Raw genomic sequence first — 26091 nt, forward strand, 5'->3', positions numbered from 1 at the left:
TTTTAGACAGTTAGATTTTTATTAGTAGGCTACTGTAATACCTGAGGGGCTGTTGCCCTGTAGGAACTCACCCGGGACGTCAAGAAACTTTTTCATATCATGCTGTGATGTACTGAAAAAACCACATTTCTGTGCTATTATTTTGGTTAGACATTTTGGAGCTTTTGCAGGCTATTCTGTTTTTAGAATTTATTAGAAAATTAATTTTATAAATGCCTTCATAAAAAAATCTTTTGCATCATTTGTAGAGCTGGTAAAACATTTGTTTTTCCTTTTTACCTCTAGATGAGCGTGACAAAGTACAAAAGAAGACATTCACAAAATGGATAAATCAGCATCTCATGAAGGTCAGTTGTTATTTCTGTCCTGTCTGGATGAATTATTGCTACAGCAGTGATTGTGTCTTTTACTCCATGTTTGATTTCAGGATGCAGCTGTGTTACATATAAGGAAGATCTTAAATTGGGAGGTTTATGCATGTGCTTTGCCTTTGAGGAGTCGTAGGGGAGTTGAAATGCTGCCCACAGTGATCTAATTGAGTACTTGAATTTGAAATTAAAATGAGTCAAAGTTGATTTCTTTCTATAAGGCTTGGCTCATTTCTGGAATTAGTGTGTCATAGCTGTAATACCACAGCAAAGGCAAATGAATAAAAAAAAATATTTAAAGTACCACACTGAGGAGAGGGGAATGACCTTGAGAGAGCAATCTCTAGATTATCCTGTGGCATCAATATGCTGCTCATGGATTAGAAATAGAGACTTTCCAGGGGCAAAAGTCACTTTTCAATATCTTTCTTTTGAATAACAGTGAACTTTGCTTCAGGGACAGGCATATTATTTTAACAAAATGTACAGATTTTAGTTGACAGTGAACTAAAAGCTGTGAGTTCACCTTCACTGCATGGCCTTTCAGTTCTAAATTTAATCTGCTGTTTCAGTGCCAGCTGTCTAGCCTAGACACTTCTCTGGAGAAAGAGATTGTATAATTACTTGACATAACTTCCTTTGGCATCTCCCCCCACTCTGAGGTTGAATTCATGTAAGAGTCACATTAAATAAAAATGTATCTGCAAATTGTCAGAGCTGAGATTTAATTAATGAGTGCAGTGTTCAAATACTGTTGGAAAGATCTTGTATTTATGTTTAGAGAAAAATAGAGTTTTTTAGGGAACAGCTTCATTATTTCTCTCTTTCTTGTGGCTGCTCTTGCGGGTATTTGGGAAATATTGGACACTGAAACAGAAGAGAATTTCTACAGGGCTGTGGATGTTTAAAACTGCCTTTTTCGTTTCACATCTTTTAAAATTTTGAAATGTATGTAGCTCTTGGAAATGGTGTCATGTGGGAAGCTAACCAGGCTTGGAACTGAAGTTGGACTCAATTTTGTCTTTTGCAAGAGAACTCTCTTGCAGAGGGATCTTTTGGTCCTTCTCACCATGACTGAGCCATCAGGAGTGGTCCTGCCATCAGCCTCTGTGCAGCAGACAGCTGTTCTGTGGGCAGGGTGAGTCTGGAGTCACAGAACTGCTCGTACCAAGAGGTTTTCCTTTGGGAATCTGTTAGACCCAAAGGAATCCTGCTGTATCTAGAAACAGCTGCTCCAGGGCCCCCTTCTATGCAGAAGCCTCCTCCTTGTATGCCTGAAACATCCAAGTGGCCCCGTGTCCCTGTAGAGGTTTTTTACTTGCTAATGAGAAAAGACAAAAGGCAGTTCTGCAGCCTTCCTCTTCTGAATTTTACCTCGTGTTTGTAATATAAGAAATATATCCATTGTAGAATATTTCAGGGAAATCAGGTTTAAAGAAAAAAATATCAAAAAACATCTGGGAAGATTGCCAGTGCTCTGGCAGTAAAATGCAATATCCAAATTAGCCATCATGCATTTCTCCATCTAATTGAGGGTAATTGTTATCATGTGTATAGGGGCTACTCATGTTTTTGTGTATTAAAGAAGCCTTTTAAAGATGCAGCTTCAGTTTTCTGTGGGATGTGAAAAAGCCTATCTGAAGCTTTTTGGAGAGCAATCCTTTAATATGAGTTAAAAATAGTGCCTTATTTTATGGAAGATCAGTGTACTGAAAATGATATTTCTATACAACTTCATTTTCCACGTTTCTAAAACATGCACAGTCATCATTGCCATGCTGTCAGCCTCTTGGGAGTAGCTTAAAAAAGATTTAGACTCTAAACCTGTAAGGAAATGAGGGTAAAGAGTTCACTCTAAATCCTTTTGCATTGCTTGCCAAGGTCAATGGCCTTAGGCCTTCATTTTCAAATAGTTCTGGGTTGGGTGATTACAAGGGAATAGATGCAGATAGATGAGACAGATGGGGTGTGTTGACTGTGTGTATTGCTGGCCTTGATTTTCATCTCAGACTGCTCGCTTTAGAATTCAATTTAAGGGGTTGCTAGCTCACATAAATATAGTTTGTCTATAGCTCTTCCATTAACTTGGAATTTATGTAGCAACTCAACTTTATATTCTGGAAATAGTTTGAAAGCAGGTGGTGATAGAGTTGTCCGATTTCTGTTCTTAGACATTGTTTCTAGGACAGTGACTTGTGTGGAAATCAAAATCAATCTTTCAATTGTTCTCTTATCTTTAGACGTAAGGGCATGTTTAGAAGACACTATATCATGGAGGGAATGTAGAAAAAATAGCGCAGTAAATGAGTGCATTTCTAGCAGAGACAGTGAACCTCTCCTAGTCAGTGCACTAACTTGAACTTGAGCTCTCAGTTTCAGCTATTTATTAAAAATAAATTTGTATTATTTAATATAAATCATATGCAACTCATATTTGCACATTCACTGCCAATACCTTTTTCAGACAAACCAAGATGGGAATTATTTCAGGCATTGCAATAGGTTTGTTTGAGCTGATTACCCAGACTTCTCTAGTAGATAGCAGAGGGAACAGGTCCTTTTAAATGTCCCTCCACTAAGGCATCTACCTAAGGGGAGGATGAATTGTATCCTAGAAACGCTTTTGTTCCACTGACTGTAAAAGGAAGTCAGTATGCTTTGTCTGTCGTGTAGGGTTCAAGAACAAGAAAATATGATAATGAAAATTATGAGAGACCTTGGGAAAGACCAGACCACGCATGTGGACATGACCCCACTATGGACATGGGGATGCATCACATTTTAATTTCATCTTTTTTCCCTCCTATTTGTGTTCTTTGCTTTCTTTCTCCTGTTTCTTTTCTCTGTCCCCTGATTCTTTTTTTGCCCTTTTTTTCCCCTCTTTTTCTTTTCTCATCCCTTTTTACACTTTTCTTTTCTTATTTATTGCTTTCCTTACTCATTCTAATTAAACTCCTGTTCTCACGCAGTCCTTGAGAAAGTCCCAAATTTTCATGCTTTTATGCCAGTATATCCAAGTTTTATTCTAAGTCAGCAGCAATGATGCTTTTATGAGTTCCCATCTTTTGTTGGGGAATGGCATAGGAGCCTACTGTCACTCTTCTAATTAAGTTCTATATTTATGGGATTTACTGAGTAAACACAAACGAGATGACTGATAAATATTTACTCTTCTGCTGTCTGTTGCCCATCTCTAGTTGCATTAGATTCAAAGCATGTAAGTGCATAATATTTAAAATTCAGTGTTAGTTCTTTGTCAGTTTAGTTGAGTAGTAAAGCATGTTGTGTGCTTTGCTAAAATAGAAACATAGTCATTGCAGAAATATTTCCTGCTCATGTTCTTGAGATACCTAGTTTTAGACAGGTACATAATGTGTTACTTGCAAAATTAAGCTGTTTAAGTTATCTCTGAATTCCACACTTTAAGGTCAAGTGGACTGTCACTAAATTTTTTAAATGCTGGAATTTTTCTTTTGAATTGATAACAGATTTTCTGAGGACTGATTGGAGAGGACTGACTGGAACTTTAGACTTGCTAAGGCTACTGTTTGCTGTCTGATGGTGTGGCTCCAGTTTAAATGTTATCTTTTATGTCTTGTTGACATACAGACTGGAGAGGCGAGATATTGGACTTTAGACTCGCCTGCTGCTGTGGTATGAGCGTCCAGGGAGAGCCCACATGCCAGTGTAGTGTGGTGGTGGGGTAGAGATCTCTTTCCTATAAACCAGCCTCTGCTTCCAGCCAGTCTTTCACTCTGCTGCTGTAAAAATAGAGTGTTAAATCTTGCTGGAGCAGTAAGTAACCCTTCATGTGACAAGAACAGGTAAAATTGTGGCTGCAAGTTTTATTCTATTTGTTCTTGTGGTCCTAAAGCACCCAAGGAGAAATCCAGCCTCCTTGAAAGCCCAGTAATTCTTCCTGACATCCTTTGAATTCAAAAGCCCAAAACTTAAGGAAATAGTGAAGCGAGTGTGAAATACAGGTGGAAGGTGAGATAATGTCAGAAAATAAATAAGCTGTTGATGCAAATGTAATAAAAATAGATAAATAAAATTAATTGTTGTTGATTTTCTTTTTCAAATCAATTAAAAATACTTTCATTGTGCCAGGTCTTAGTCCTGAGACACTAAATGGGCTTTTTTGAGATACTTTGTTTCTTTAGTAGAAATTGTGATGTACAGAACGGCCATCATAAGGCAAGGCAAGGACTAAAGGCAAGGCAAGCAGAAACTGGCTGGCAATGTGGTGAACACCCAGGTATCTTCCCTTCAAGGGAAAATGTTTGCTCCTTTTCATGTAAGAAAAGGTTGTAGAGAGCCTCTCAACTGACCTTCTAACAACACTCTGGGTGCCCGGGCAGCTCCCTGGAGAGGGACAGCTGTCCTGCCCATGGCATTGACAGGAAGCCCACCCAACTGGTGCCACCAGCAGCATGGGTTGGGTTTTGGGACCCTTGGCTGACTCTCCTCGGGAGAAACAAAGCTGCTAATGGAAGCAATGGGCAGCATCCCTTCACAGACCTTAGTTGCTCCAAAAGTCACTTCTAAAGGTGTCATTAGCAAGAAGGCTTTTGTAAGCAGTGGGACAAAATGCTTTTGAGAACTATTTTTTTAAAGCCCAGTGTTCAGAATCATGTATTGTGTTGCAGTGGTAGTGCATTAGTGAGAGAGAGAGAACAGCTTTTTGTTGTGCGAAGAGCAAATGAATAATTCAGAATAGAAACCTGAAGTTATTGATTCCTGTGTGTCCTTCAGGCACCACACAGTTTGCAAATGGTCTCTTAGGTCGATTGCTTTGTGAAATGTTCAGGTATGACCTTAATGGCAGCAGGATCGACCATTCCTGATAAAGCAAAGTCATTACTAGCTGGAAGCTGGCACTTTACTGGCACTAGTGATTATCATTTTAGATAGCACTAGTCTCATTTATCTTCTTTTTAGCCATGCAGTTAAAATGTCATTTAAAATTCCCCACCTCTGCTTTTAGAAATGAGTACTTTGTAGCTCTACATTGGTGTTTAAAGGATGAGGCACCTGGTGTTAGTCTAATGGTAGTAGCTTTTAAAAAAAATCCTCAATTTAACACTTTTTGATTTTGAAACACACTCAGAAAAAGCTGCCCCCTCCCGCCCCCGTTAAATAAAATAGCAATAAATAAATAATTTAAGATGCACCAGTATGTGCATCTTAAATGAGCTTTGTATGCATTCCTCCCAGTTTATTCTGACAGCTGCTGCAAACTGTGTTGGGTGCAACTTCTATAAAATTCCACTTCAATGAGGTCCCCAGCTTGCTTTAGGCATTGGGTGAAGCTAAAGTATCAGTATTTCCTCCTCTATTTTGGAATTCAATTGGTTAACTCTGCCTATTGTCTTATGGGTGGACAGAAGAATATTTCAGGTTTTCTCCTAAAACTTTTTGCTGCTGTGTTTTCAGACTAATTCTAAAAGGTTTATAAGTGCTTTTTCTTTGAGACATACTCCTTCTAAGAAATAAATAAAAATAACTCTTGAAGTTAACTCATCACTTAATGGTGTAAAGGAGTTTTTGTTATTTTCCCTAGAAATATGCACAATTGAAGTTTACTCATTGTGTACAATTTTTTTTTAAAAAATCCTCCACTTGGAGGTAAACCGCACTGCTTACTATAATCTGTAACTCTTTGCAAAGCAGCTCAGCAAGCCAACTGGAGAATTTTTTTATGTTTAATCAAAATTTAGATGAGAGAGTAAAGTAACCAGGAAACAGTGATGAAAAGTAGTGACAAATGCCAAAAGTAAAAGCTGCGAAAAAGGAGGAAATTCTACAAAGTTTTAAAGGCTAATGATGAATTGCATCACAAAAATATCTCTACCAGAAGTAAATAAATAAGTAAACAAATTCAAGTCAATAAAAACTGTGCCACAGATTTTAAGTTTATTTGATCCTCTTTAATGCTTTCAGACTTCATGACTAATTGGGAACAGGAAAAACTGAAACGAGTAAATTAAATATGGATGAAATAAAGGATAGCTTGAGCATATCGATGTTTTTATGGCATGCAGCCCTAGTGAACCAGTTGAGCACATGCTTTTATGTATGTTGGGTTTTTTCTGAAATTGGTTTATATAGGTGCTCTATATGAAAGAATGAGTGTAAGGAGAACTAAGTCTGCCATGCAATGACTGCACGATGAATTAGAACCACTAGAATCAATATGCTTCCTATTACAGACTTAATATATTAATGTATTAATTCATTCTCTTTTTGTTGAGTCCATTGTTTGCAATTAGCTCTCAGCATAGATTTTATTTAACATTATTTATTCCTTGGGGATTGCAAGAGATAAAATTCTAGCATTTGCAATTAACTTTGACTTTTTAATTAATTGTTAAATTATGCATGGGCTTATTTTTATCTATATTCTTTTGATGTATCTGTATCTAATAATAATAATTTATATATCAGTTTAGAACTACTAGGGCTTGATCTAACTCCCTTTGGGCTAGTGTAACTGTGCCATTGGCTCCTCTGGGAGCAGTTTTTGCCCCAGCATGTGGACTCCAGAAAGTGAGCAACTGCAAGCATTTAATCATAAACATTACCTAAGTATTTTGTTCTACAGCAATATTTCGTATACTCTGGAAAGCAAGGCTTGCCCTGAGATAGTGGAGATGTGTGACGACCTAAGAAATCATCAGAATAAAGATGTTTTTCCTGTAAGGAAATGTGTTCTCTGTTAAAGGCATTTATGGTGCTTTCAACAGGGACATTTAAAGGTAATCACATAGTGTTTGCAATGCTCCTCTACTTAGAATACTTTGATTTTTATTGGAATAATATTTTATCAGCCAGCCTTAATATTTTTTTTTTTACCTGCTCCAGGCATATTTGGAGTGTATTGCCTTTGGTGAGGGTTAGGTTTGAGCTGACTTCATTGTTATTAGCATTACATTTGCATATTTTAAACAATTCCTCCCTGGTAAGTTATATTGACAGCATGTAGTACAGGCCAGGAATGGTGAGGGCAAGTTGGAAACATGAAGGATGATGAAGATTGGGTGTACTGAAACACTGTGGCATGTCTCTGGCCAAAGATAAAACAGAAAAAACCAGGCAATATGACTGCTGTTGATTGGAAGCTTTGGGCTGGGTCAAGGAAATCAATGGTGGATTTTTGGTCACTAACTTAGCATTGGAAAGACAGAATTGTGTAGCAACGGGGAAAATCATTTCTCCTCATAATCGACAGGAGGAACAATGTGGAGTTCTGCATTTGAACACCTACAAAGGAACCCTGCGTGGTCTACGTAAGAGAGGCATTTCTGTGGCACAGCTGAGCTCATCCCCAAGCAGCTGTGCCAGCCACATTGCTGTTCTGTTCCCTGCCTGCTGCAGGAGGTGCGGTGGCTGCCTCCGGTGTGAGCAAGTTTTGTGAGTGAAATGCCAGCCAGAGAGACCTTCACCCTGCCAGATTCAGAAAATCGCTGTCAAAGCTGCCTGGTTGGATGGGTCTGGACTGGCTAGGAGAGATTGCTTCAACATTTAAAAAAGGAAGGCAATTTGGCAGCAAGTGGTTTTAAATCCCAGGCTCGCTTTTCAAAGCAAAGAGAGAAGGGAGAAGTAAAAGCAAGATAATGAACTGAAGAAAGCAATAGGTAGGGTCTCCTGGGGAAGTAATACAGGAGAGGCAGAAACGCAGGACATCTGGCAGTTATTGAGGGTGTTTGTATAAGAGGCACAAAGGCAGGCTACAGACAGGCAGAAGAGATAGGAGACAGTGTATAGATAATACTGCTGCTTTCAAGGTGTGTGAAACAAAAAGGAAATGCAGAGAGGTGGAAATAAGGGCAGCAGGACTTAAGGTTTGTATAAAGGAGTTAAAAAAGCAAGGTGGGGTAAAATCAGAGAAGTACAAGGTCCAGAATGAATTAATGTGACATGGAAGATCATAGAAGAAAGGCTCTCTAATTATGTCGGAGTATGAAGAAAAAAAGTATGGATACATTACCAAGAAATAGAAAAAGATGAATAGTTTTGACCAATGTAGAAATGTCTGAATTACTCTGGTCTCTTTGTTCTATAAAATGCTGACTTGACAAAATGTGTTTTAATAAGATGAGGGTGAAATTCAGATAAGGAAACAGCAGGTTGAAGAATATTTGGATAAGTTACATTTTCTTGTCACACAGCTTTATTTATCCAACAGTTAGTAACTAACTGATATGTAACATTTTATCATTCTATTTTAGAGTTCAGAGGAGAGGGGGGACTTCTAGAAGTCCACGATTACGATAAGCATACCTCTCTCCCAAGAAGAAAAGAATGAGGAGTTACAGACCTTGCAGGGTTATTTCTCTCCCTGGAGAGACTGTGAAACACCTGGTTTTTGAAAGCCAGTGAACCAAGGGGAAGTGGTGCAAATGGTATGTCTATACTTTTTTACATGCTACCACATGAAGTCTCATTAGCAGATTACTGTCACAAAATTGGAATGAAAGGATAGCAGACCTTGCTGGGATATTGCCATTACTAAGTGCTGCAGCTAGAACTGGCGCTGGGAGGAGCCAGTGCCATCGGTTGTTGCTGCTGCCATGGGTGCTGTCAGGTGCTGCAGCAGCATCATCTGCCCCTGGGAGGCAACTCCCACGAGCAAGGATCCTCCACTGAGAGGGAACATCCCAGTGCTGCTGCCCTCACTGTACGTCATCTTCAGGTGAGGTTTCAAGCTCTGTGACTTTACCTTTGTAAGTAAAGGTACACCTGTTTCTCTCTGGCTGTACGTCTCCCTGGCTCCAGCACTTTGTCGTGTCAGCAACATTGTTGCCCTGCCACAAACCTTGCAGGGTTCACTGCTTGCCCTGGGCTGTGTTGGCTTATGCCCAGGGGGCTCCAGGGACCACGCATGAGCTCTTCACCCTGGCTGTGAGCAGCACGGTGCTTAGGGGACAAGAAGGCAGCTTGTAATTCTGCCTCCTCCTAGATGCTCTTATGGGCACGTGGCTGTGAAACTGCCTGGCTGCATAACTTCTGACCTTTGCGTGGACAAGAGGTTTGTAGCCAGCTCCAGCAAAGTAGTAAGAAGATAAGTTTTCTTGGAAGATCAAGGGTAGTTTGTGATAATTTGAGTTTGTTTAGTCTGAAACTAAGAAGACTGAAGGGAGACATGATAGTATGTTCTCAGTATGTAAAAAGTGTTTATGCAGAGGCTGGTGAACACATGATTTCTGAGGTCAAACTTTAGGGGAAGGGACAACAAAAACATGAGTTTATTTTACAGAAGATTTAGTTTGAAGATTAGGGAAGAAAAAGGTCCCACTTGGCTTTACAGAGAAGGTGTAGTCAAACACTGAAGCACTTGTACTGTGTCTTACATTTCCTTAGTTTCGATTTTCATGAATAAATTGGAGAAACATCTCTAGTGTTTTCTAGCCAAACTGCATCGGACTGAGTGAAGTGATCTGTTCAGTCCTTTTTAACCTTACACTTTTACTATCTCTGACAGCCTTGTAAGGTACAGCCCTCCTCTGGCAAATTAATATTCAGCTTTTAAACCTTGAAGCTGATCACTGCCAAATTCCTTAGCAAAGCTTATATTTTTATTACTTGTGATTTCAGTCTGCATGAATCCTACAGTTTCAGCGAGAATGTCATCTTTCAGATGGTTGCCATGTAAAGTGAAGCTTAGTGATGTTTTCTTTATATTCTTTGTTAATTGTTTATCACATACTTTTGTAAATAAAATATTTTTAAAAGGGGAGAACAGATGTCACAAACGAAGCTTTAAGTGGGTTGTGAGTCACACTTTGATTTTAATTGTTTCTGAAAATTATAAATATCTCTAGCCTCATACACAAAAACATCAGAACAAAGTGTACTGATTTGAAGAAAAATCTAAAATGATTACAGTGGTGCAAAACAGGGAAGAGAGTTGGATGTGCTGTGCCTTGAAATCACAACTGGTGCTAGAAGTGTTAGCTGGGCGTATGAGTGGAGTGGCAGGGAATTTCACATGACATGCCACATGTGACATCAGCCCCTCATCTTCTCTTAGAGCTATCCACAAAATGAAGGTTAATTCAGTGTAGCAGATTCTAAAACTTCCTGGACATCTCTGTGACTTTATATTTTAGAACTTTGAATTGTTTTAGTGATGGAGTAGATGTCCATTTTATGTTAGTAAATACACATTTCTGCTTGTGAATCTGCATGGGATCCACTGAGGTGGATTTGCTGATCCCAGTATACAAATTTACAAGCAGACAAATGAGACTGTGCCAAAGATTAGTAGCAGTGAGAGCGGTGCTGTGAGAATGATAATAAGTAAGTGGAGATATATCCCGAGTGGTTGGACCAGTCTTGGTTGGAGAGAGCCTTCCAGCCCATTCCTCAAAATGTTTTAAGATGTGTCCAGTTCTGGGCTCTCCAGTACAAGAGAGACATGGAACTCCTGGAGCAGGTCCAACAGAGGGCAAAAAAGATGATTTAGGGACTGGAGCATTTCTCTTACAAGGAAAGGCTGAGGGAGCCAGGTCTGTTGGGCCTCAAGTAGAGGTGACTGAGAGGGGACTCATCAATGTGTATGAGTATCTAGAGGATGGGTGTCAAGGACATGGACCGGGCTCTTCTCAGTGGTGCTAACAATAGGACAAGAGGTGATGGGCAGAAACTGAAGCACAGGATCTTCCACCTGAACATGAGGAAGAACTTCTTTACTGTGCAGGTGAGCAAGCACAGGAACAGATTGTGGTGTCTCCCTTACTGGAGATATTCAAGAGCCATCTGGACACAGTCTTGTGCAGTGTCCTCTTGGGTGACCCCAATATGGAGGTTGGACCAAATAACCCACTGTGCCCCCTTCCAATCTGGCTCATTCTGTGATGGTGTTAACCGAGCCAATTTTTTTTTTTTTTTTTTTCCCTATAGGAGGCAGAAAATACTTTGACATTTAGGACACTTGCTTAAAGTTCTTCTGTACAATGGTGCTGTTTCAAATATCACACATCAACTGAAATCCATGAAAGGACTCCTCAATGTGTGTGTTTATGTCCTGCTGTTTGAGTATACCTCTGCTTGCATACTTGCTGATTTGGGGATTAGGAAAATACTGGAAATGCATTTCAGGAAACAAAAATGTGGGAAGTTAAGAAAAATATAAAAAGATTCAGCAAGATTTAGCAATGGGCACATTAATTTTTTTTTTTAATTGAGCCAGAGTATATTTATACTTAAAAGCCAAACAAATATTTTATGACTAATAGAGTTATTCTGAGACATGTGGAATTATTGAGGGTCAGGGCAAAATACAGTTTGCAAAAACAATGGATGATTGGGTTGTCTGGGAGAAATGTGAAGGTTAATGTGGAAAAAAAAAAGTGACTGATTTAAGCTTTTAGATGCAAGGACAGGGTGCTTTAGGAATGGAGCACAGGAAGGGTATTATGGTTGTCATGATAACAGAGTGTAAAGCACTGGCCAGACGAGAAAGTGAAGGATGAATCCAAGGATGAATCTCTTCAGTTAGAAAACCTCTGTTATAAACAAAGATCAGGGATGTTGAACTCACTCTGTAAAGGAGACTTGTTTAAATGTCTTAATAAAATCATAAAGGAATTTTATGAAATTGAGTAACTCATAGTGTCTGCTATTTGTAAGAATTGATATCCAGAAACACATTCGAGTGGAAAAATTACTCCCGAGTATGATATAAAGAACCGTTTGTTTTCTGTGAACCACAAGAATTTCCTGCAGAGTGGATTATTTGACTGTCCAGCAAAAGAAAAAGAGTGTAACTGAGTTTGGGAACCACTGGGCCTATGACTGGATTTGCTGCCAGACTCCGCTTGCAAACGAGCGGGAGGACAGAAGAGACCTGGCACAAGGCTGTGTGCTGGGGACACAAAGCGGGGTGACCTGGGCGGGGTGTCCAGCGCTGCAGCTGCAGGAACAGCACCATCTGCAGCCCAGCGCTCCGGCTGCCTGTGCCCTGCCTGACCCTGTGTCACGCAGCCTCGGTTCTCCTAAGGAACATTAAATTCTCCTAATTAAACTTGCGTGCTTGTTTATCTTTAACAGAAGGAGTGAAGTTTAGCACGGGATTCGGTACAAAACAAGGGTCGTGACCCGGGGTGTGTGTTTGGAGTTTGGGATTTTCCCAGCACGAAGTTTTGGGTTTAAAGTAGGAGATTAAAGGCCGGGGGTGACTCGGGGAGGCTGTCGGTGTGCGTGTCAGTCTGCACGGAGCTTTGGCTCCCTGATCTCTTGGCGTGGCACCAGGCCGGCCGTGGAGCTCGGCTCAGCGCCTCGCTGCCCCACGCGCTGTGGCGCGGCGAGATCACCCGCGGGGAGTGGGTCTGCGGTGTGCTGAGCCATACGCGTCCTCTGCGTGGGGGAATGTGAGAGGTCTGTAGAGTGAAATGAGCCCTCTCGGAAATGTTTGAAGGAGCAGCTTCCTTGGCAGATCAGTCACGTGGGAATGTTTTGACAAATCTCATATTTTGACAATTACATGCTTCGTGGGTCTTGTTACAGCCTGGGTTTTTTTGAGTGTTTCTCATAAATCATGCTGCATGTGTCACACTCGTAAATCTTTATTTTTGTACACAAATACAGCTTTTTGCATTAGAAGTGGTTTTTTGTTCTTTACTTATGGCATAGGTTTATTTGTTATCATGCAGTTAGAATTGCCGCTGTGATTTCTTAATTTTTATCATGCATGTTCTCAAAACTTACAGAAAACTGTTTCCCCCATAAGTTTATATTTAAATAAAAATTATCCTTTAAGAAGAAGCTTAAGTATGTTTTTTGGAAGCTGAAACACTGGGGAAACTCATCAGGGTATCCGGACCTCACCAGCGGCCACAGAAGTTTTTCAGCTCTTTGAATGCTGATGGCATGTGCTGTGGAGCACTGTAGTCACAGGAGCACTTAACTATTTTATCTGTTATCTTGGTGAAAATTGTTCTACTGTTACTGAAGTGAGTCGGAATTCTAAGAGATCTTTCTTCCATGGGCATCGACTCGGATTCTTAAAGAATGATTTTGAAGTTTATTGTGAAACTCACAGTGGCTTTGTGCCAGCTGTCATTTGGACTTAACTGTGACCTCAGTGGTAATTAAGGCCTGACCCTTTTTTTTCCCCTAAACACACCCCTTACAGTTCTAACTTTTGAGCATTTTCCTGTTTTCCTTTGAAAAATCACTAATGCTTTATTGTTTGGGCTGGGCATTTAATTAACTTTACTTCCAGAAGCAAGGAAGAAAAAGACTTTCCCAGGCAATGTGGTCTGAACAGCCTCAGCTGGATCTCTAATATTATAATTCTTGATAACTTCTGGGTAATGACACTGATTTTATGAAGATTTGACAGCTGAACTTCAGTTATTCAAAATAAGTATGGTTCAGATTTGATTCTAATTTTGCCTGTTCTGGAAATCCTAAGAAAAGGTCTAATTTGGCATGTTCTCACCATTATCAGTTCAGCCTAATTATAATACAGAAAGGGAGACTTCTGGTGTTTTTAAGGCAGATACTTGATTATAGCAGTCTGCTTTCCCGACCCTGTAAAAAATGGGTAATTTTGCAAGTAAGTGAGCACAAAACTCTGCCTTGTTTCCAAGTCATGCAGCTTGCCAGGGCCACAGTGATTACCTCACCTGCCTCAGGGATTTCCTGGTGGCCTCCAGTATATGGGCGTTACTTTGGGCTGTTCCTGCTTGATCTGATTATGTTCTCTCTCCTGTCTCTTTTGCCTCCACTCTAGATTCTGCAGCACATTAATGTTTATTTCTGCTTCTTCACACACTATTTCATTAGCTGAGAATGTGCTCTGTACATTTTAGGTGCTGGTCTGGAACACACTGCGTTCTAACATGAAAGTCTGAGGGAACTATGTGTATGCTGGGTGTGCACCCACTGTATACCCAGAAATGGGCACAACCCTATTTTCCATATTTAGTTCTAATTTAAAAAAAAAAGGGTGTGGTTCTTCTTTGTTTTAGTAGAATAATCATAGAATCCTAGAACAGTTTGGGTTGGAAGGGACCTTCAAAATTACAGAATCACAGAATAAGCTGTATTGGAAAGGACCTACAAGGATCATCCAGTCCAGCTCTCAGTTCTGTGGAGCACCAAGAATTGCACCATGTGCCTAAGAGTATTGTCCAAACACTTTGGGAATTCTGTCAGGCCCGGTGCTGTGACCGCTTCCCTGGGGAGCCAGCATCCTACCATCCTTTGGGGGAAGAACCTTTTTCTAATACCCAGCCTAAACCTCCCCTGACACAACTTCAGGCCATCCAGTCCAATCCCCCTGCAATGAGCAGGATCATCTTCACCTACATCAGGTTGCTTGGAGCCCCATGCAACCTGACCTTGAATGTTTCCAGGGATGGGACATCTGCCTCTCTGGGAAATCTGTTACGATGTTGCACTACTGTAAAAAATTTCTTTTTTATATCTGGTTTAAATCTACTCTCTTTTAATTTAAAACTCTTACACCTTGTCCTATTGCAACAGGCTCTACTAAGAAGCAGGTTTGGCTGTGTTAGAGAGTGACCCGTGCGTCTCCTGTCCATCCTTGTCAAGACTGAGCTGGTTTCGCTTGCAGTAGCAGACGTGACAGTCCTTCCCCTTCTAGAATATAACTCTTAGCAGCCATTAGTCTGTAAAACCATAGATTTTGCTCTAGAATGAAGACAACTAGTGTCAATAAAAATTGTAAGAAATAGATTTTTTGTGGAAGATGCCTTGTTTTCTGCTATGACTGATGGCAAAACCAGCCATCACTATGGGCAAGTTTGTTTCACTAAGCATCGGCATCTAGGACTACTTGAGATAAGGGTGTTCAGTACTGACATCTGTGGGGGACTGGCCAGCAGGACCTAGGCAAACATTAGTCCTCCTGGAGAAGAAGGGAGACCAAGTGGTGTAGCCCCTGGACATAAACCAGCCCTGTAGGTAGGTGACTAGGCAGCTGAGCCATGCTCTTCTTTCCGTGTCGGGGGAACAAGGACCAGGCAGTCTGCAGGCGGTGGTGACAGGTGCTATGATGCCAGCTCACAGAGGAGGAGGAGGGCAAGCCTGCCGGGCCAGGGAATTTTATAGAAGAAGCAGAACAGTGTGGGGATCCGAGTGGAAGTTTTTGGAGGTGACAGTCATCTTCTTGAGTCTTCCTCTCTCGTGTCTAGCATGCTGGGGGCTGGAGTCAGGATTCAAGCTTTACAATATTAAAAGCTGGTTTGTACTGCTGCTGGAGCAGGGATTCCCCAAGGCACTAGACTGCAAAGCATAAGCTTGCTGGAAAAGGATGACATGAAAACATCTGATGCTTATGTTAAGGAGAATGGAGCTTTCCTTACCACAAACTTCATAGTATAATGCCAGAAGATGAAGCTCAGAAGATGAATCGCTTCTGAAACAGTGCCTTACATTCACTCTGTCTCCTTTTCACTGGTGAAGCCATTTTACTTTTCTTAAGTTTTGTCAGATGTACCTCAGCCACTCAGTGTTTCCCACGTCTTCCTTAAAGAATCTCTTCTCATGCCCAAATTATCAAATCTGCCACACTCACATGGGTATATTGCAAAAGGTTGCCTGAGGGAACATGTAACCTACTTTGTGTGTGGACCTTGTAAAATGTCGGGCCGACAATTCTGTGATTTTATTGAAAAGCCACAAGAACTGTTGTGAAATTTATGGGCTCGGTAGATCCCACACGTCTGTCCCGGAACCACCATCTGCATCCAATACTTGTGGTACTAGGTGTTTTGAAGGATATGTATGTGGCAGTAAAGAGCAATGAAGTATAATAAGTTAAAAGAATTCATTATATGTGTTGAGAGATGAGAGTTGCCCAAGTGATAGTTAAGATAGGGGTGATTTTTCAAGCTTTTCCTGAAGTGTTAGTGTAGGATCTCTTGAGGAGTGCAAGATGCTCCTTTTGGAAGAAGTGATCTGATGCTTTGAGTGAGTATACTTGCTCACATCAGTTGCCCAAATACAGCATTTTAGATGCACATCTGCTGCTCACAGTATTGGAAGAAATTTCTTATGATGTTGTCCTGTACCAGGATGACTGGCACAGTATGTTCTAAATAATTAATCCTCACAGTAATTGCCAGCCAGTGGCAGAACTAAGACAGATGCATGAGGTGTACTGCTGGTTTTCCTGTTTTGACAGCTCTGTGCCAGTTTTTTCATATCCAGTGTGAGTTCATCTCTGAAGTGTCCGTGATTTCTAGAAAGATAATGTGGGGAAGATAGTTGTCTTTGTAATACTTAGGAAACCTCAGAGCATAAGAAACAAACAGAAGGATAACAAATATGTGCTGTGAGAGGCGGAGTAGCAGGATAACAAAATTATCTTGTGGATAAAATGGATAAAAAAAGCAGAACAGAAAGAGTGGTATTTTCTCACCACACAATTCAGATACCTGCACATTGGGCCAATCCCCTGAGTTTTATGTTGAAAAGCATGGGAACATTGACTTGGTGCTGCACAAACAGTTCTTTAACTGTCCTGGTGCAGCGTCTTTGAGTTGTACACCACATTCCCCTGCCCTTAGCCTATGTCCTCCTGTGGCTCTGGCCACCAGCCTGTGCTGTGGATCTGTTCTGGCTGGGGATTCTGCTTTCCAAAGAGAAGTGGAAAGTGACATATCCTGGGTGGTGGGACAGGCAGCCCACTCACAGGGTTCTGTCATAAAGAAAACTTGCCTACTTTTAACAGAAAGAGTTTAGCACTCAGTTTGATATAGTTCTTTGACTATAAAAAAGAACAAGTGGGTTAAAAATTAAAGATTCTTATGCTTCTCATCTTTCAAACATTCATCATAATCGAACCTTGTATCAGGGATATATATTATTTATATGGCTTCCCTTTTCTTTCCTTTCGCCAGAGAAGTAGTAGGAGAACGGCTGTTCTTTCTCTTTCTTAGCAGCACTTCAGTATTATCAGAGACATTTTTTCTTACTTTTTTTTTACATGAATTGCTTGCAGGATTAAAAAAAAAAAGTAACTAAAATTAAAATGATACTATTTTGTCTATGTGCATGAGGGTGTAAAGCTTATGTATATGTAGTAGAGTATTGGATTGGAACTTGGCTGTGTATGAAGGGTCTGTGTAAGAGTTTTGGAAAAAATGTGTTGTAATTCCTCATGGAGCAGTCTTCTAGATGACTTACTTGTTCTGGCTAGTCTTCAGCACAAGCATAAATATGTTCTGATGCTACTCTCAATTAAGATGATGGTGTTTGTGAAAACAGATTGCAGGGTAATTTCATGCTTAAAAATTGGAGTAAGGAAACTTGAACTAAAAAGCATTTATGAAGCTAATCTCAGGTATGGAGACATTTCTGCTACAGGATGAATCTCAAAATTCTCCCAAAAGTGTGGCAAACTGAGTTGTTGTATTAAGTTGAGGATCTGGGTCGATTCTTCCTGCCCTCATTACACACGTATCTTGGCAGAGTGAGTCCCATAGATCTCATATTGGAAGTACAACTCATCTCTAGCAGAGGTGAGGAAGAGGAAAATTTCTGATGTTGTATTTTATCCTAAGATTAGGAAGTTTCTGATCTGGTGGTTCAACAGGAACACCAGGGAGCTGACAATAAACTGTAGCTGGAAAGCCCTCAACCTCTGCCCTAGCAAGTCAAAAATATCTGATTCTGAAAAATTCGGTCCTTTGTGTCACATTCAAAGAGTAGATGGCTGAAATTGCTAAAGACATTTCAGATAAAGTTGTATTTAAGCTAATGGTAAGAATCAAGAAGCTGGCCTGTGGACAGCTCCGGATATCTCCCGGATTTGTTGTGCCTGTCCGTAAAGGTGGATCTTCCAGCTGTCTCTCTTGTCATTGCAGCCCGTCACTAGATCAACCCAATGTCATAATTCTTTGTTACAGTGTGTAAGGTGGATGTATGAGTCGTTGGGAGAGCTCACTAAGTACTGGGAAACCTGAGGTTACAATACATGCTGTTAATTGGTGCTATGGTAGTGTGCTTTGGTTATGAAGTGTTACTTTTGGCCTGACTGCAGTGGACGTGCATGCTGCTGCTAACATATGTCTGTCGGGTATTTTTTTGCACTTCATTGAATCTAGCTACTGTTGTCATAGTGGTCATTATTTAGGTCCAAATGGGAGAGTATCTGATATTGTTTAAATTGTCAGGTACTGATTTTTTCATTGATACATGCGTTCATTATCTGTAACTTAATACTGTTTTTCTTTTCATTAAAGTGATATGAAGTGTGATGAAACTGTGCACATCTGACACAGATGTGAATTTTGTCTATTACAAGTAATTTACATTTGTAAATTTGTCGTGAAAGTGAAGAAATTAAAACAAGCAGTGTTGAGGTATAGCTGAGGTTTATCTCTATTTTAAAAAAATAAGTATTAACATGAGCGTGAACTCTCAGGTATAAACAGGGATCTTGTATTTATTTTTTGCATTTATCTGCACAGGTTCGAAAGCATGTGAATGACCTATATGAAGACCTAAGAGATGGACATAACTTAATCTCACTTCTAGAAGTCCTTTCTGGGGACACCTTGGTAAGCTTTTAGATCATACTACAATGGTTTCAGATTGTTAATTATGCTTTTTCTCTGTTTGTTAACTCCTTGTGCATTGACTGCTGTAGATTTCTTTGATGTTTTCTTTAATCTGTGACCTGGTACTGAAGACACAAGTTGCATTTCTGTTGGTAAATACGCTGGTGTGAACTCTCTGGGGGACTGCAATCTGTTCTCTTCGTTTCCTGTGGTTAGTGAGACTTCCTCTCTTAATAGGGTAATGCAGTATTTCTTCTGTTCTTTCCTTTTCTTTCTGATTTTTGTTTTAACAAGTATTGGATGCTTAATATCTTTTTGCATTTAAGGGAGTAGCTTACAAATAACAAGGATCAAATGTCCCTGAAATTGTCTAACACACTCCTCAGGTGTCATTTCCTTTCTTTGTGAGCATTACTCCCCTTGCTTGGTATTTGTTCTCTTCATTATGTTCTTCTTTTCATGCTCTTCTTTTCATTTGTGGTCTGTCTTGTGTTTTTGCTGTCCTGTCTCCTGTCTGTTGTATTCATTAGCCAAGAGAGCGAGATTTTTTGAAGACCTTACGGTTGGTGAGTTCAACAGAAGCATGCGCAAATGAACAGCATGAGGATGTGGAGGATGAGGATAAGGGGGTAGGTGCCGACCCCCGTAACTGTACTAATGTAGTGTTTGAAGTGTGGTGTCTGCTAATGTCAATTCTTAGTTTGGTGTGCTGCAGTTGTGACCTGTAGAAAGGACAAAAGAACTTTTGTTGACAAACCAAGATACGTGTGTTTATGGTGGAGGTATGGTAAAGACAAATTTTTATTCAATATTTTTGTGAACAGCTAAAATGGTAATCTTCAAGATTTCTATTTGTTTTATTTCATTAAACTGTACAAAACCATAGTGTGAATGTATACTGGACAACACTATCAAGAAACTATAAAGTAATTTTTTAAAATAACAGGTAGGGTAATACTATAATTCTATTAAACTAAGACTTTTTTTAAACTTGCAAACAGTATTGTCCATATACAAGTAATTTAGACAAAGACTTGAAGGTTCTTCTTAGTGAAATCAATGGCAAAAAAACGATTTGTCTTAATTTGAAGCACTAGTTTACTATGTGCATGGTGTGTGTGCCATAATATTGGATAATATCTTGAAATAAGGTAATCCAGTGTGCAGATCTGTTTGTTAGAATTTACCGTATGTAGTAGTGATTTTTATCAAAGCAGGAAGATTAGAAGTTAAGTGACAGCTTTGTGTTGTGGCTGCTAAAAATATTCATAGTTTGCAGAGTTTATCTTTCTTGCAACAAATGCTGAATTATCGATTCCCTATATTTCATCCATCCAGAAGGGAAATATCTTCCATAAAGTGTAAAATGTTGGGTGCTTGTTAGTCCGGGTGAGCTGTTTCATGCTTTTTTAGACCTTGCATTTTGGCATTTGCTAAAGCAACTTGCTGTCATAGGGCCTGAGTGCCTCCCTGGCTCCCGTGTGTTGTGCTGCAGTTGTGCTTTCAGTGGAATTTGTCTGCTTTTTTTCTGAAGTGCAGCATCAATCAAAATGCTGCATTGGTTTATAAAAAAATATTTCCCCTCTGAGATGCTAACTGTGTGTTTTGGGATTTACTATACCTTCCTTGTTGTGGAAAACCAAGTTCCAGGTCTGCAGTCCTTCATTCCATCCGTGGAAGCTACTTGATAGGAAGGGCTGTAGTGTTTGATCCTGAGTTACTGGTGTGAAAAACAAAGGGCTAAATAGAAGATTCTGTAATGGAAATTAAGATTATTTTTGTTTCAGTTTATGCTTCTTATTCAACTTCATTTTCTTATGTTTCTTTTTGGCAAGCATCTCATAGCATCTGATTCCTCCATAGAGGGAAAAAAAAGGCAGTTGAGGAAGGCTTGGGCTTATCTGTGTGTTTCACAGTGATTGTCTAAGGAAATGCTCATATTCATGGCTGATCCCTAGCAATTATAGTCCACTTCAGGTTATTGCTGTGAAAGTTTGTGAAAAATCTGAAATAAGGAAGAATAGAAGTACTTGGATATGATGTTGATGGTATAAATTTAACTGCTTTCCCATGCTGATCTGTGACAGCTAAGTATGCGTTTTCTGTGTGATTCTTCTTCTTGGTGATTTAACACTAACTGCATGCAGTTTTGCCATGTTTCCATTAACACACCGCTCATTTTTATTTTACAGTTTCTTTCTGATTGTTCTGACTTTGCTTTGAGGGCAGCGACTTGTTAGTTTTTTTCATGCTTTAAAGTTTTCTACCCAAGTCAGGAGTCTAAACTTACTCTAGGACTGTTTGTGTTATATTATTCTGTTTGGAGGAAGATACTGTCTTTATTAGATGCTTTAAATAAATATGTACAGATATCATAATTATTGTGCGGTCATACCATTAAGCCATGAAGTTCCATACAGAGGTAAGCTTTTCCATCACAGAATTTACCAGAACAATGTAAAGGTACATGACATTACTTATGTTTTGTTTTGCTTAATACACTGTAAGTATTTTATAATAATGTATTCCAGTTTAGTTTTTGTAGGTAGTAGCCCTCTTGGCCTTAACAGTACCTTACAGGGAGCAGCTCTCAGCCTGCATGGATCAAAGTTGCAGTTGGGGACCACTGATCTCTCTTGCCATCCACTGTACTAAAAAATAACTACAGTTAAAATAACTAGTTAAAGCACACTTTTCCACCAAGGGTATTGACTTCATTAAAGCTGTAGCGCTTCAAATGTTCTACGTGGTGTATTTAAATCAGACTGTCCTTTTGTCTGATGAGAAAATCTCACAAATACTGTTTTCCACTTGTAGCCCCGAGAGAAAGGTCGGATGCGTTTTCACAGACTGCAGAACGTCCAAATTGCACTTGACTATTTGAAAAAGCGCCAGGTATGATGAAAATAATAATTAAAAAACAATGAATTAAAATTTTGTCACTTATAGCTAATAAATAACAAGTTTGTCCTGCTTTGTCTCATGTGCATATTGCCTAACAGCTGCTTGTGTGGGCTCAGCTGTATGTCATGCTGGAGATGGTCAAGAGAGATGTGGGAAAGGTAGTTTTACACCACCTTTCCCTGAGCAGTAACAACACATTCCATGTGCTATATGCTATTAAAGAGGGGAAAATTATGGATGACATCCTTAGGAGTTGCTTATAGAAAATTTAATTGTCTTTCATGGTGCCTAGATCCTAGCTGGTATGCAATTTTGTTCACAATCTAATTTTTAGTGCAAAATGCTAATTCAAATTTATTAGAATGCTGTATGAGAGTTCCTTGTTTTGGTTGTATTTGTTTTGGGAAAACTCTCTCAAACTTTGATCCTGATTAATGCAAAACTGATCTTTTTAGGACTCTTAAGAGGTGTCAGAGTCACCTGGGCACTGTGGAAGATTCAGGCTTAATTTCACTTCTATCTCTTTTTAGCCAGACACTTGAAATCCACACTGTTGCATTTCTGCTGTTGTGAACTTCTTCCCACATTTCAATATCTTTTAAACACTTACAGAAGTCTTGATTGCTCCCTTTACAAAATGCCAATTAAAAAAAAGTCCAAAACGTGGAAGGAAAAAGTGGTCCCAGTCCATCGCATCTTAGTGAATTGACATGGAAAAATCTGCTTTCTGATTGGTTGATTTAAAGAAAAAAATACATTGTTTTTGCTACTTCAAAGGTTTGAGAGAATATGAAGTAGCAAACCATAAACAGATACTTAGCTTTGTTATGAAACCAGATGTCGTTTTGCATTTTGAAATTTCAAACTTGCCTTTCGGGTCACTGAATGGTGCGTGTGCACTGAGAATCCTCCTTTGCTGAGTTCAAAGCAAGCTTTTCCTGTTAACCTAAGTGAGCCACTGAACAAGTACACTACAAAGTAAATTAATGGCTACTTGACAGTCACAGTGGCATTCTTATGCTGCAGGACCTCAGGACTGTGCTGCACCATGCCTTATTTATGCATGGCAGACCATGTGTATTAAAATGCAAGAGGTGTAGAGCTGTGTCATCCTCATGTTTATGAACGCACGCGTGCTGCTGTTGATGGTGATCTGATGATTTTTGTGCTCTCTTTAGCCTTGCACCTTCATGAAGATGGCTGTTTTCTAGTATACAAATATACAAATTCTAGTATACAAATATATGTAGGGCTTTGGTCTGGGCAAATTGTCAGTGGAGCTTGCAGCTGATTACAGTTTCAGCCCTCTAGTAGGTGTTTCTAAACTGTATTTAGGAGTTAACTGGCTCAAGTTGGCTGTATAACCTCCAAGTAAAATGCTTTATTGTGATTGTAGGGCAGAGAGAGCCTATATATTGATAATTTTGAAGCCTGACTTGAGAAATAAACAAACAACAAACTGTGGAATACACTGTCGTTCTTGCAGAGAGTGTGATTTGGCAGTTTTTTCCCTCCAAATAGTTAAGATTGTGTCTGCAGATCAAAAAAGGACATGCCTTTGCTTGTTCAGTTGATAACAGGGTATATGTTGAACAGCATGTGCATGAAACTGTACTAATGTAAGCATAAAATATCTTTTAGCTGAGTCATCTTTAACTGCTAGACTATATGGATGCATAATACATATAGAGAAATTAAATGTGTTAATGAAATTAGACAAAACCCCCAGGATTATTGAACTCACTCTGGGTGTGAGTTTATGGGTGTGTAATAATAGCAGCTCTTATTTAATCCTATTAACCATTTGTTTATAGCACTATGAATGAGTGGAGCATCAGAAACGATAATAATTTTTTGCTTTTTTAAGCCATTGTTTACTTAAATGTGATACTAAATTCCAAGTTTTATCAAGCCAGACCTGTGCTTTAGCAGGCCAGTTCTGCTGCTGAATCCTTGCTTAAGTACAGGAAAGTGTGGGGTGGAAGAACAGCAGTGATAACTTCCCAATGTCAGCACTGCCCTGGGACTGATGCAGCAGTACAGATCATTATATTCATGGAATCCTGCTCTGCTCTGTTGTGCCTTCCCCTTTTGACAAGAGCCAAGGCAAAGGGCATTTGGCATGGGGAGCAGGTCTGCCAGCCTAGTGACAGCTGAGGAATTTCCTCAGTGTGAGTGGGAGAGGGCAATTCCTGGCAGGCTGCTTACAGGCAGAATGCAATTCCTTTCTGCTTTTGAGAGTTAAAAAACCCAGCAGAGTAGGCTCAGGAAGTGAGAAGTGCATCCTTTACAGTCATGCCTGTGTAATGCAGTAGTATTTGTCACGTATTTATTTCAATTCTGCGTGTATTTTCTTTCTATGATGGCAGGTGAAACTGGTTAACATCAGAAATGATGACATAACAGATGGGAACCCCAAATTGACTTTGGGGTTGATATGGACCATAATTTTGCACTTTCAGGTAAGCTTAGTTTTGCGTGACTGTATGTTTTGTATAGTTGTGAGGATTGTCAGCTTAGACAGGACTCCATAGATTGTGTGTCTTCTCTAATGTGTTTCTGAAGGTTTTGATGATGTATCTTATTTCATGATGTAAACTGAATCACAGGATCTTATTTGCTAATTTCATGTCTGTGGAGTGAGAGAAAAATAACTTCAGTTTTGAACATCATTAAAGACAGTAATTGATGTATTCCTTCCAGTATTTGGACATGTCCTTCTTGTTTTATTCTACAGAATTCTTTTGATGGGTATTAAAATATATTGAAAAGTTTTGATTTTTTTTTTTCATTCAGGATCTGCTGCTATGAGTATTTTAGGCAAGCTGTACTCTCAGACTCTTCTAGTAGTTCCTCCCATGTCAGCATTTGTTCCTAGCCCCAGCGATGGTGGCATGGGTCACACTAGGTGGCACTCTGGTTGTTGTACACTGGTGGGATTGTGTACAGTACAATGCAGCCTTAGAGTGCATGGTGTTGAATTGCTCCTCAAAAGGAGGCTTGCATAATGGCCCTGGCTGTAGATGATGTAATTCAGATGACAGATAATTCCCATTTAGTGACTGCAGCATTGTTAACGATGAACTCCCTGCTGTACAGGCATTTTAAATGATCAGAAATCTGCCAGATCACACAGAAAAAGTGTGGTTCACTCAGGACTATTCCACACTGGATTTATGATTGAAAACAAGTTTCTTAAAAAACCCCAAAAAGATTTATAGGATCTAATGTGCCGTTCTGCAAATCCTGATGATGAGCAAAGACATGAATAGCACCAATGGTACCCAGCTATAAACAGGATGCACATCATAGCCTGCAGCAGCGCATAGAATGAAGGAGAAACCACTAGCAAGGACCTGGAGTTCCCTCAGCTCCCCTTGTCACATCAGTCTTTGCTCCCACATGGTTATATAGAGAAAAAAAGGCTGGGTTTAAATATACTTGAGCATGACCTACAGAATTAGGCTGGGATTGAAAGTTACTCTATTTTAAGAAATAAAGATTATTAATGACTTACTAATAGAAGCTGTTAGTGGAAGTTAAACCTTTACTTGATGTGTATTTTATGTTTCTGAACCTGATTATTAGGCTTTTGCCAAATGAAATTGTTAGTTTTTCCCATTAGATGAAACACAGGACATCTGACACGATTTGAGGTGCTTGTAAAAACTGACGAGTGTTAGGGCTACCAGTTGTAAAAAAATAGATGAAAAGGAAAACCAATTTCTATAAATTATCTTCTTTAGGTGAACTGGTGTGGCAAGAATTTTCCCCTGTAATGTAGTCAGCTCCCTATGAAATATGTAGAAGCATTTAAATTGTAGCCAAAACATGCTTCGCTGTGTCCTAACCTAAATAGCTACCAACTAAATGTCTGCAAGTACAATTCAGATCTTGTAGATCTATCGGAGTATTTCAGTTGGAGAACTATAATGCTCATCTAGTGGGACTACCTGAGCAATTTAGCGCTGACTGAAAGTTCAAACATGTTGCTCTAAATGCATCTTAAACACTGACAGGCTTGGGGCATTGACCACTTGTCTAGGAAGGCTGTTCCAATGTCTGACCACCCTCAAAGAAGAGAAATGCTTCTTGATGTCTAATCTTAACCTCCCCAGCACAGTTTTGAAGTATTTCCATGTGTCCAGGGACTGGATACCAGGGAGAAGAGAATCAGAATGGTTTGGGTTGGAAGGGGACATTGAGAATTATCTTGTTTCAACCCCCCTGTTGGGGGCAGGGACGCCTTCAGTTAGACCGGATTGCTCTGAACCCCATCC

At 39.7% G+C, this 26091-nt stretch overlaps 1 protein-coding gene across 15 annotated transcripts in view; it reads left to right on the top strand.

Moving 5' to 3' along the window:
• DST (dystonin) overlaps positions 1-26091 on the top strand; it is a 297150-nt gene that overhangs the window by 90344 nt on the left and 180715 nt on the right. For 9 of the 15 annotated variants that reach the window (XM_040059998.2, XM_040059999.2, XM_040059992.2 and 6 more), the window contains 4 exons: positions 286-347; positions 18818-18907; positions 21725-21802; positions 24181-24273. In XM_040059998.2, coding sequence (XP_039915932.1) covers positions 286-347; positions 18818-18907; positions 21725-21802; positions 24181-24273 — 323 coding nt within the window. Of the gene's footprint in view, positions 1-285; positions 348-18817; positions 18908-19437; positions 19537-21724; positions 21803-24180; positions 24274-26091 lie in introns of all 15 variants that reach the window. The other 6 variants (XM_040059996.2, XM_040059997.2, XM_058420090.1 and 3 more) reach the window with 1 other exon arrangement.

Source organism: Hirundo rustica, chromosome 3, assembly GCF_015227805.2.
Source record: "Hirundo rustica isolate bHirRus1 chromosome 3, bHirRus1.pri.v3, whole genome shotgun sequence".
Taxonomy (NCBI): domain Eukaryota; kingdom Metazoa; phylum Chordata; class Aves; order Passeriformes; family Hirundinidae; genus Hirundo; species Hirundo rustica.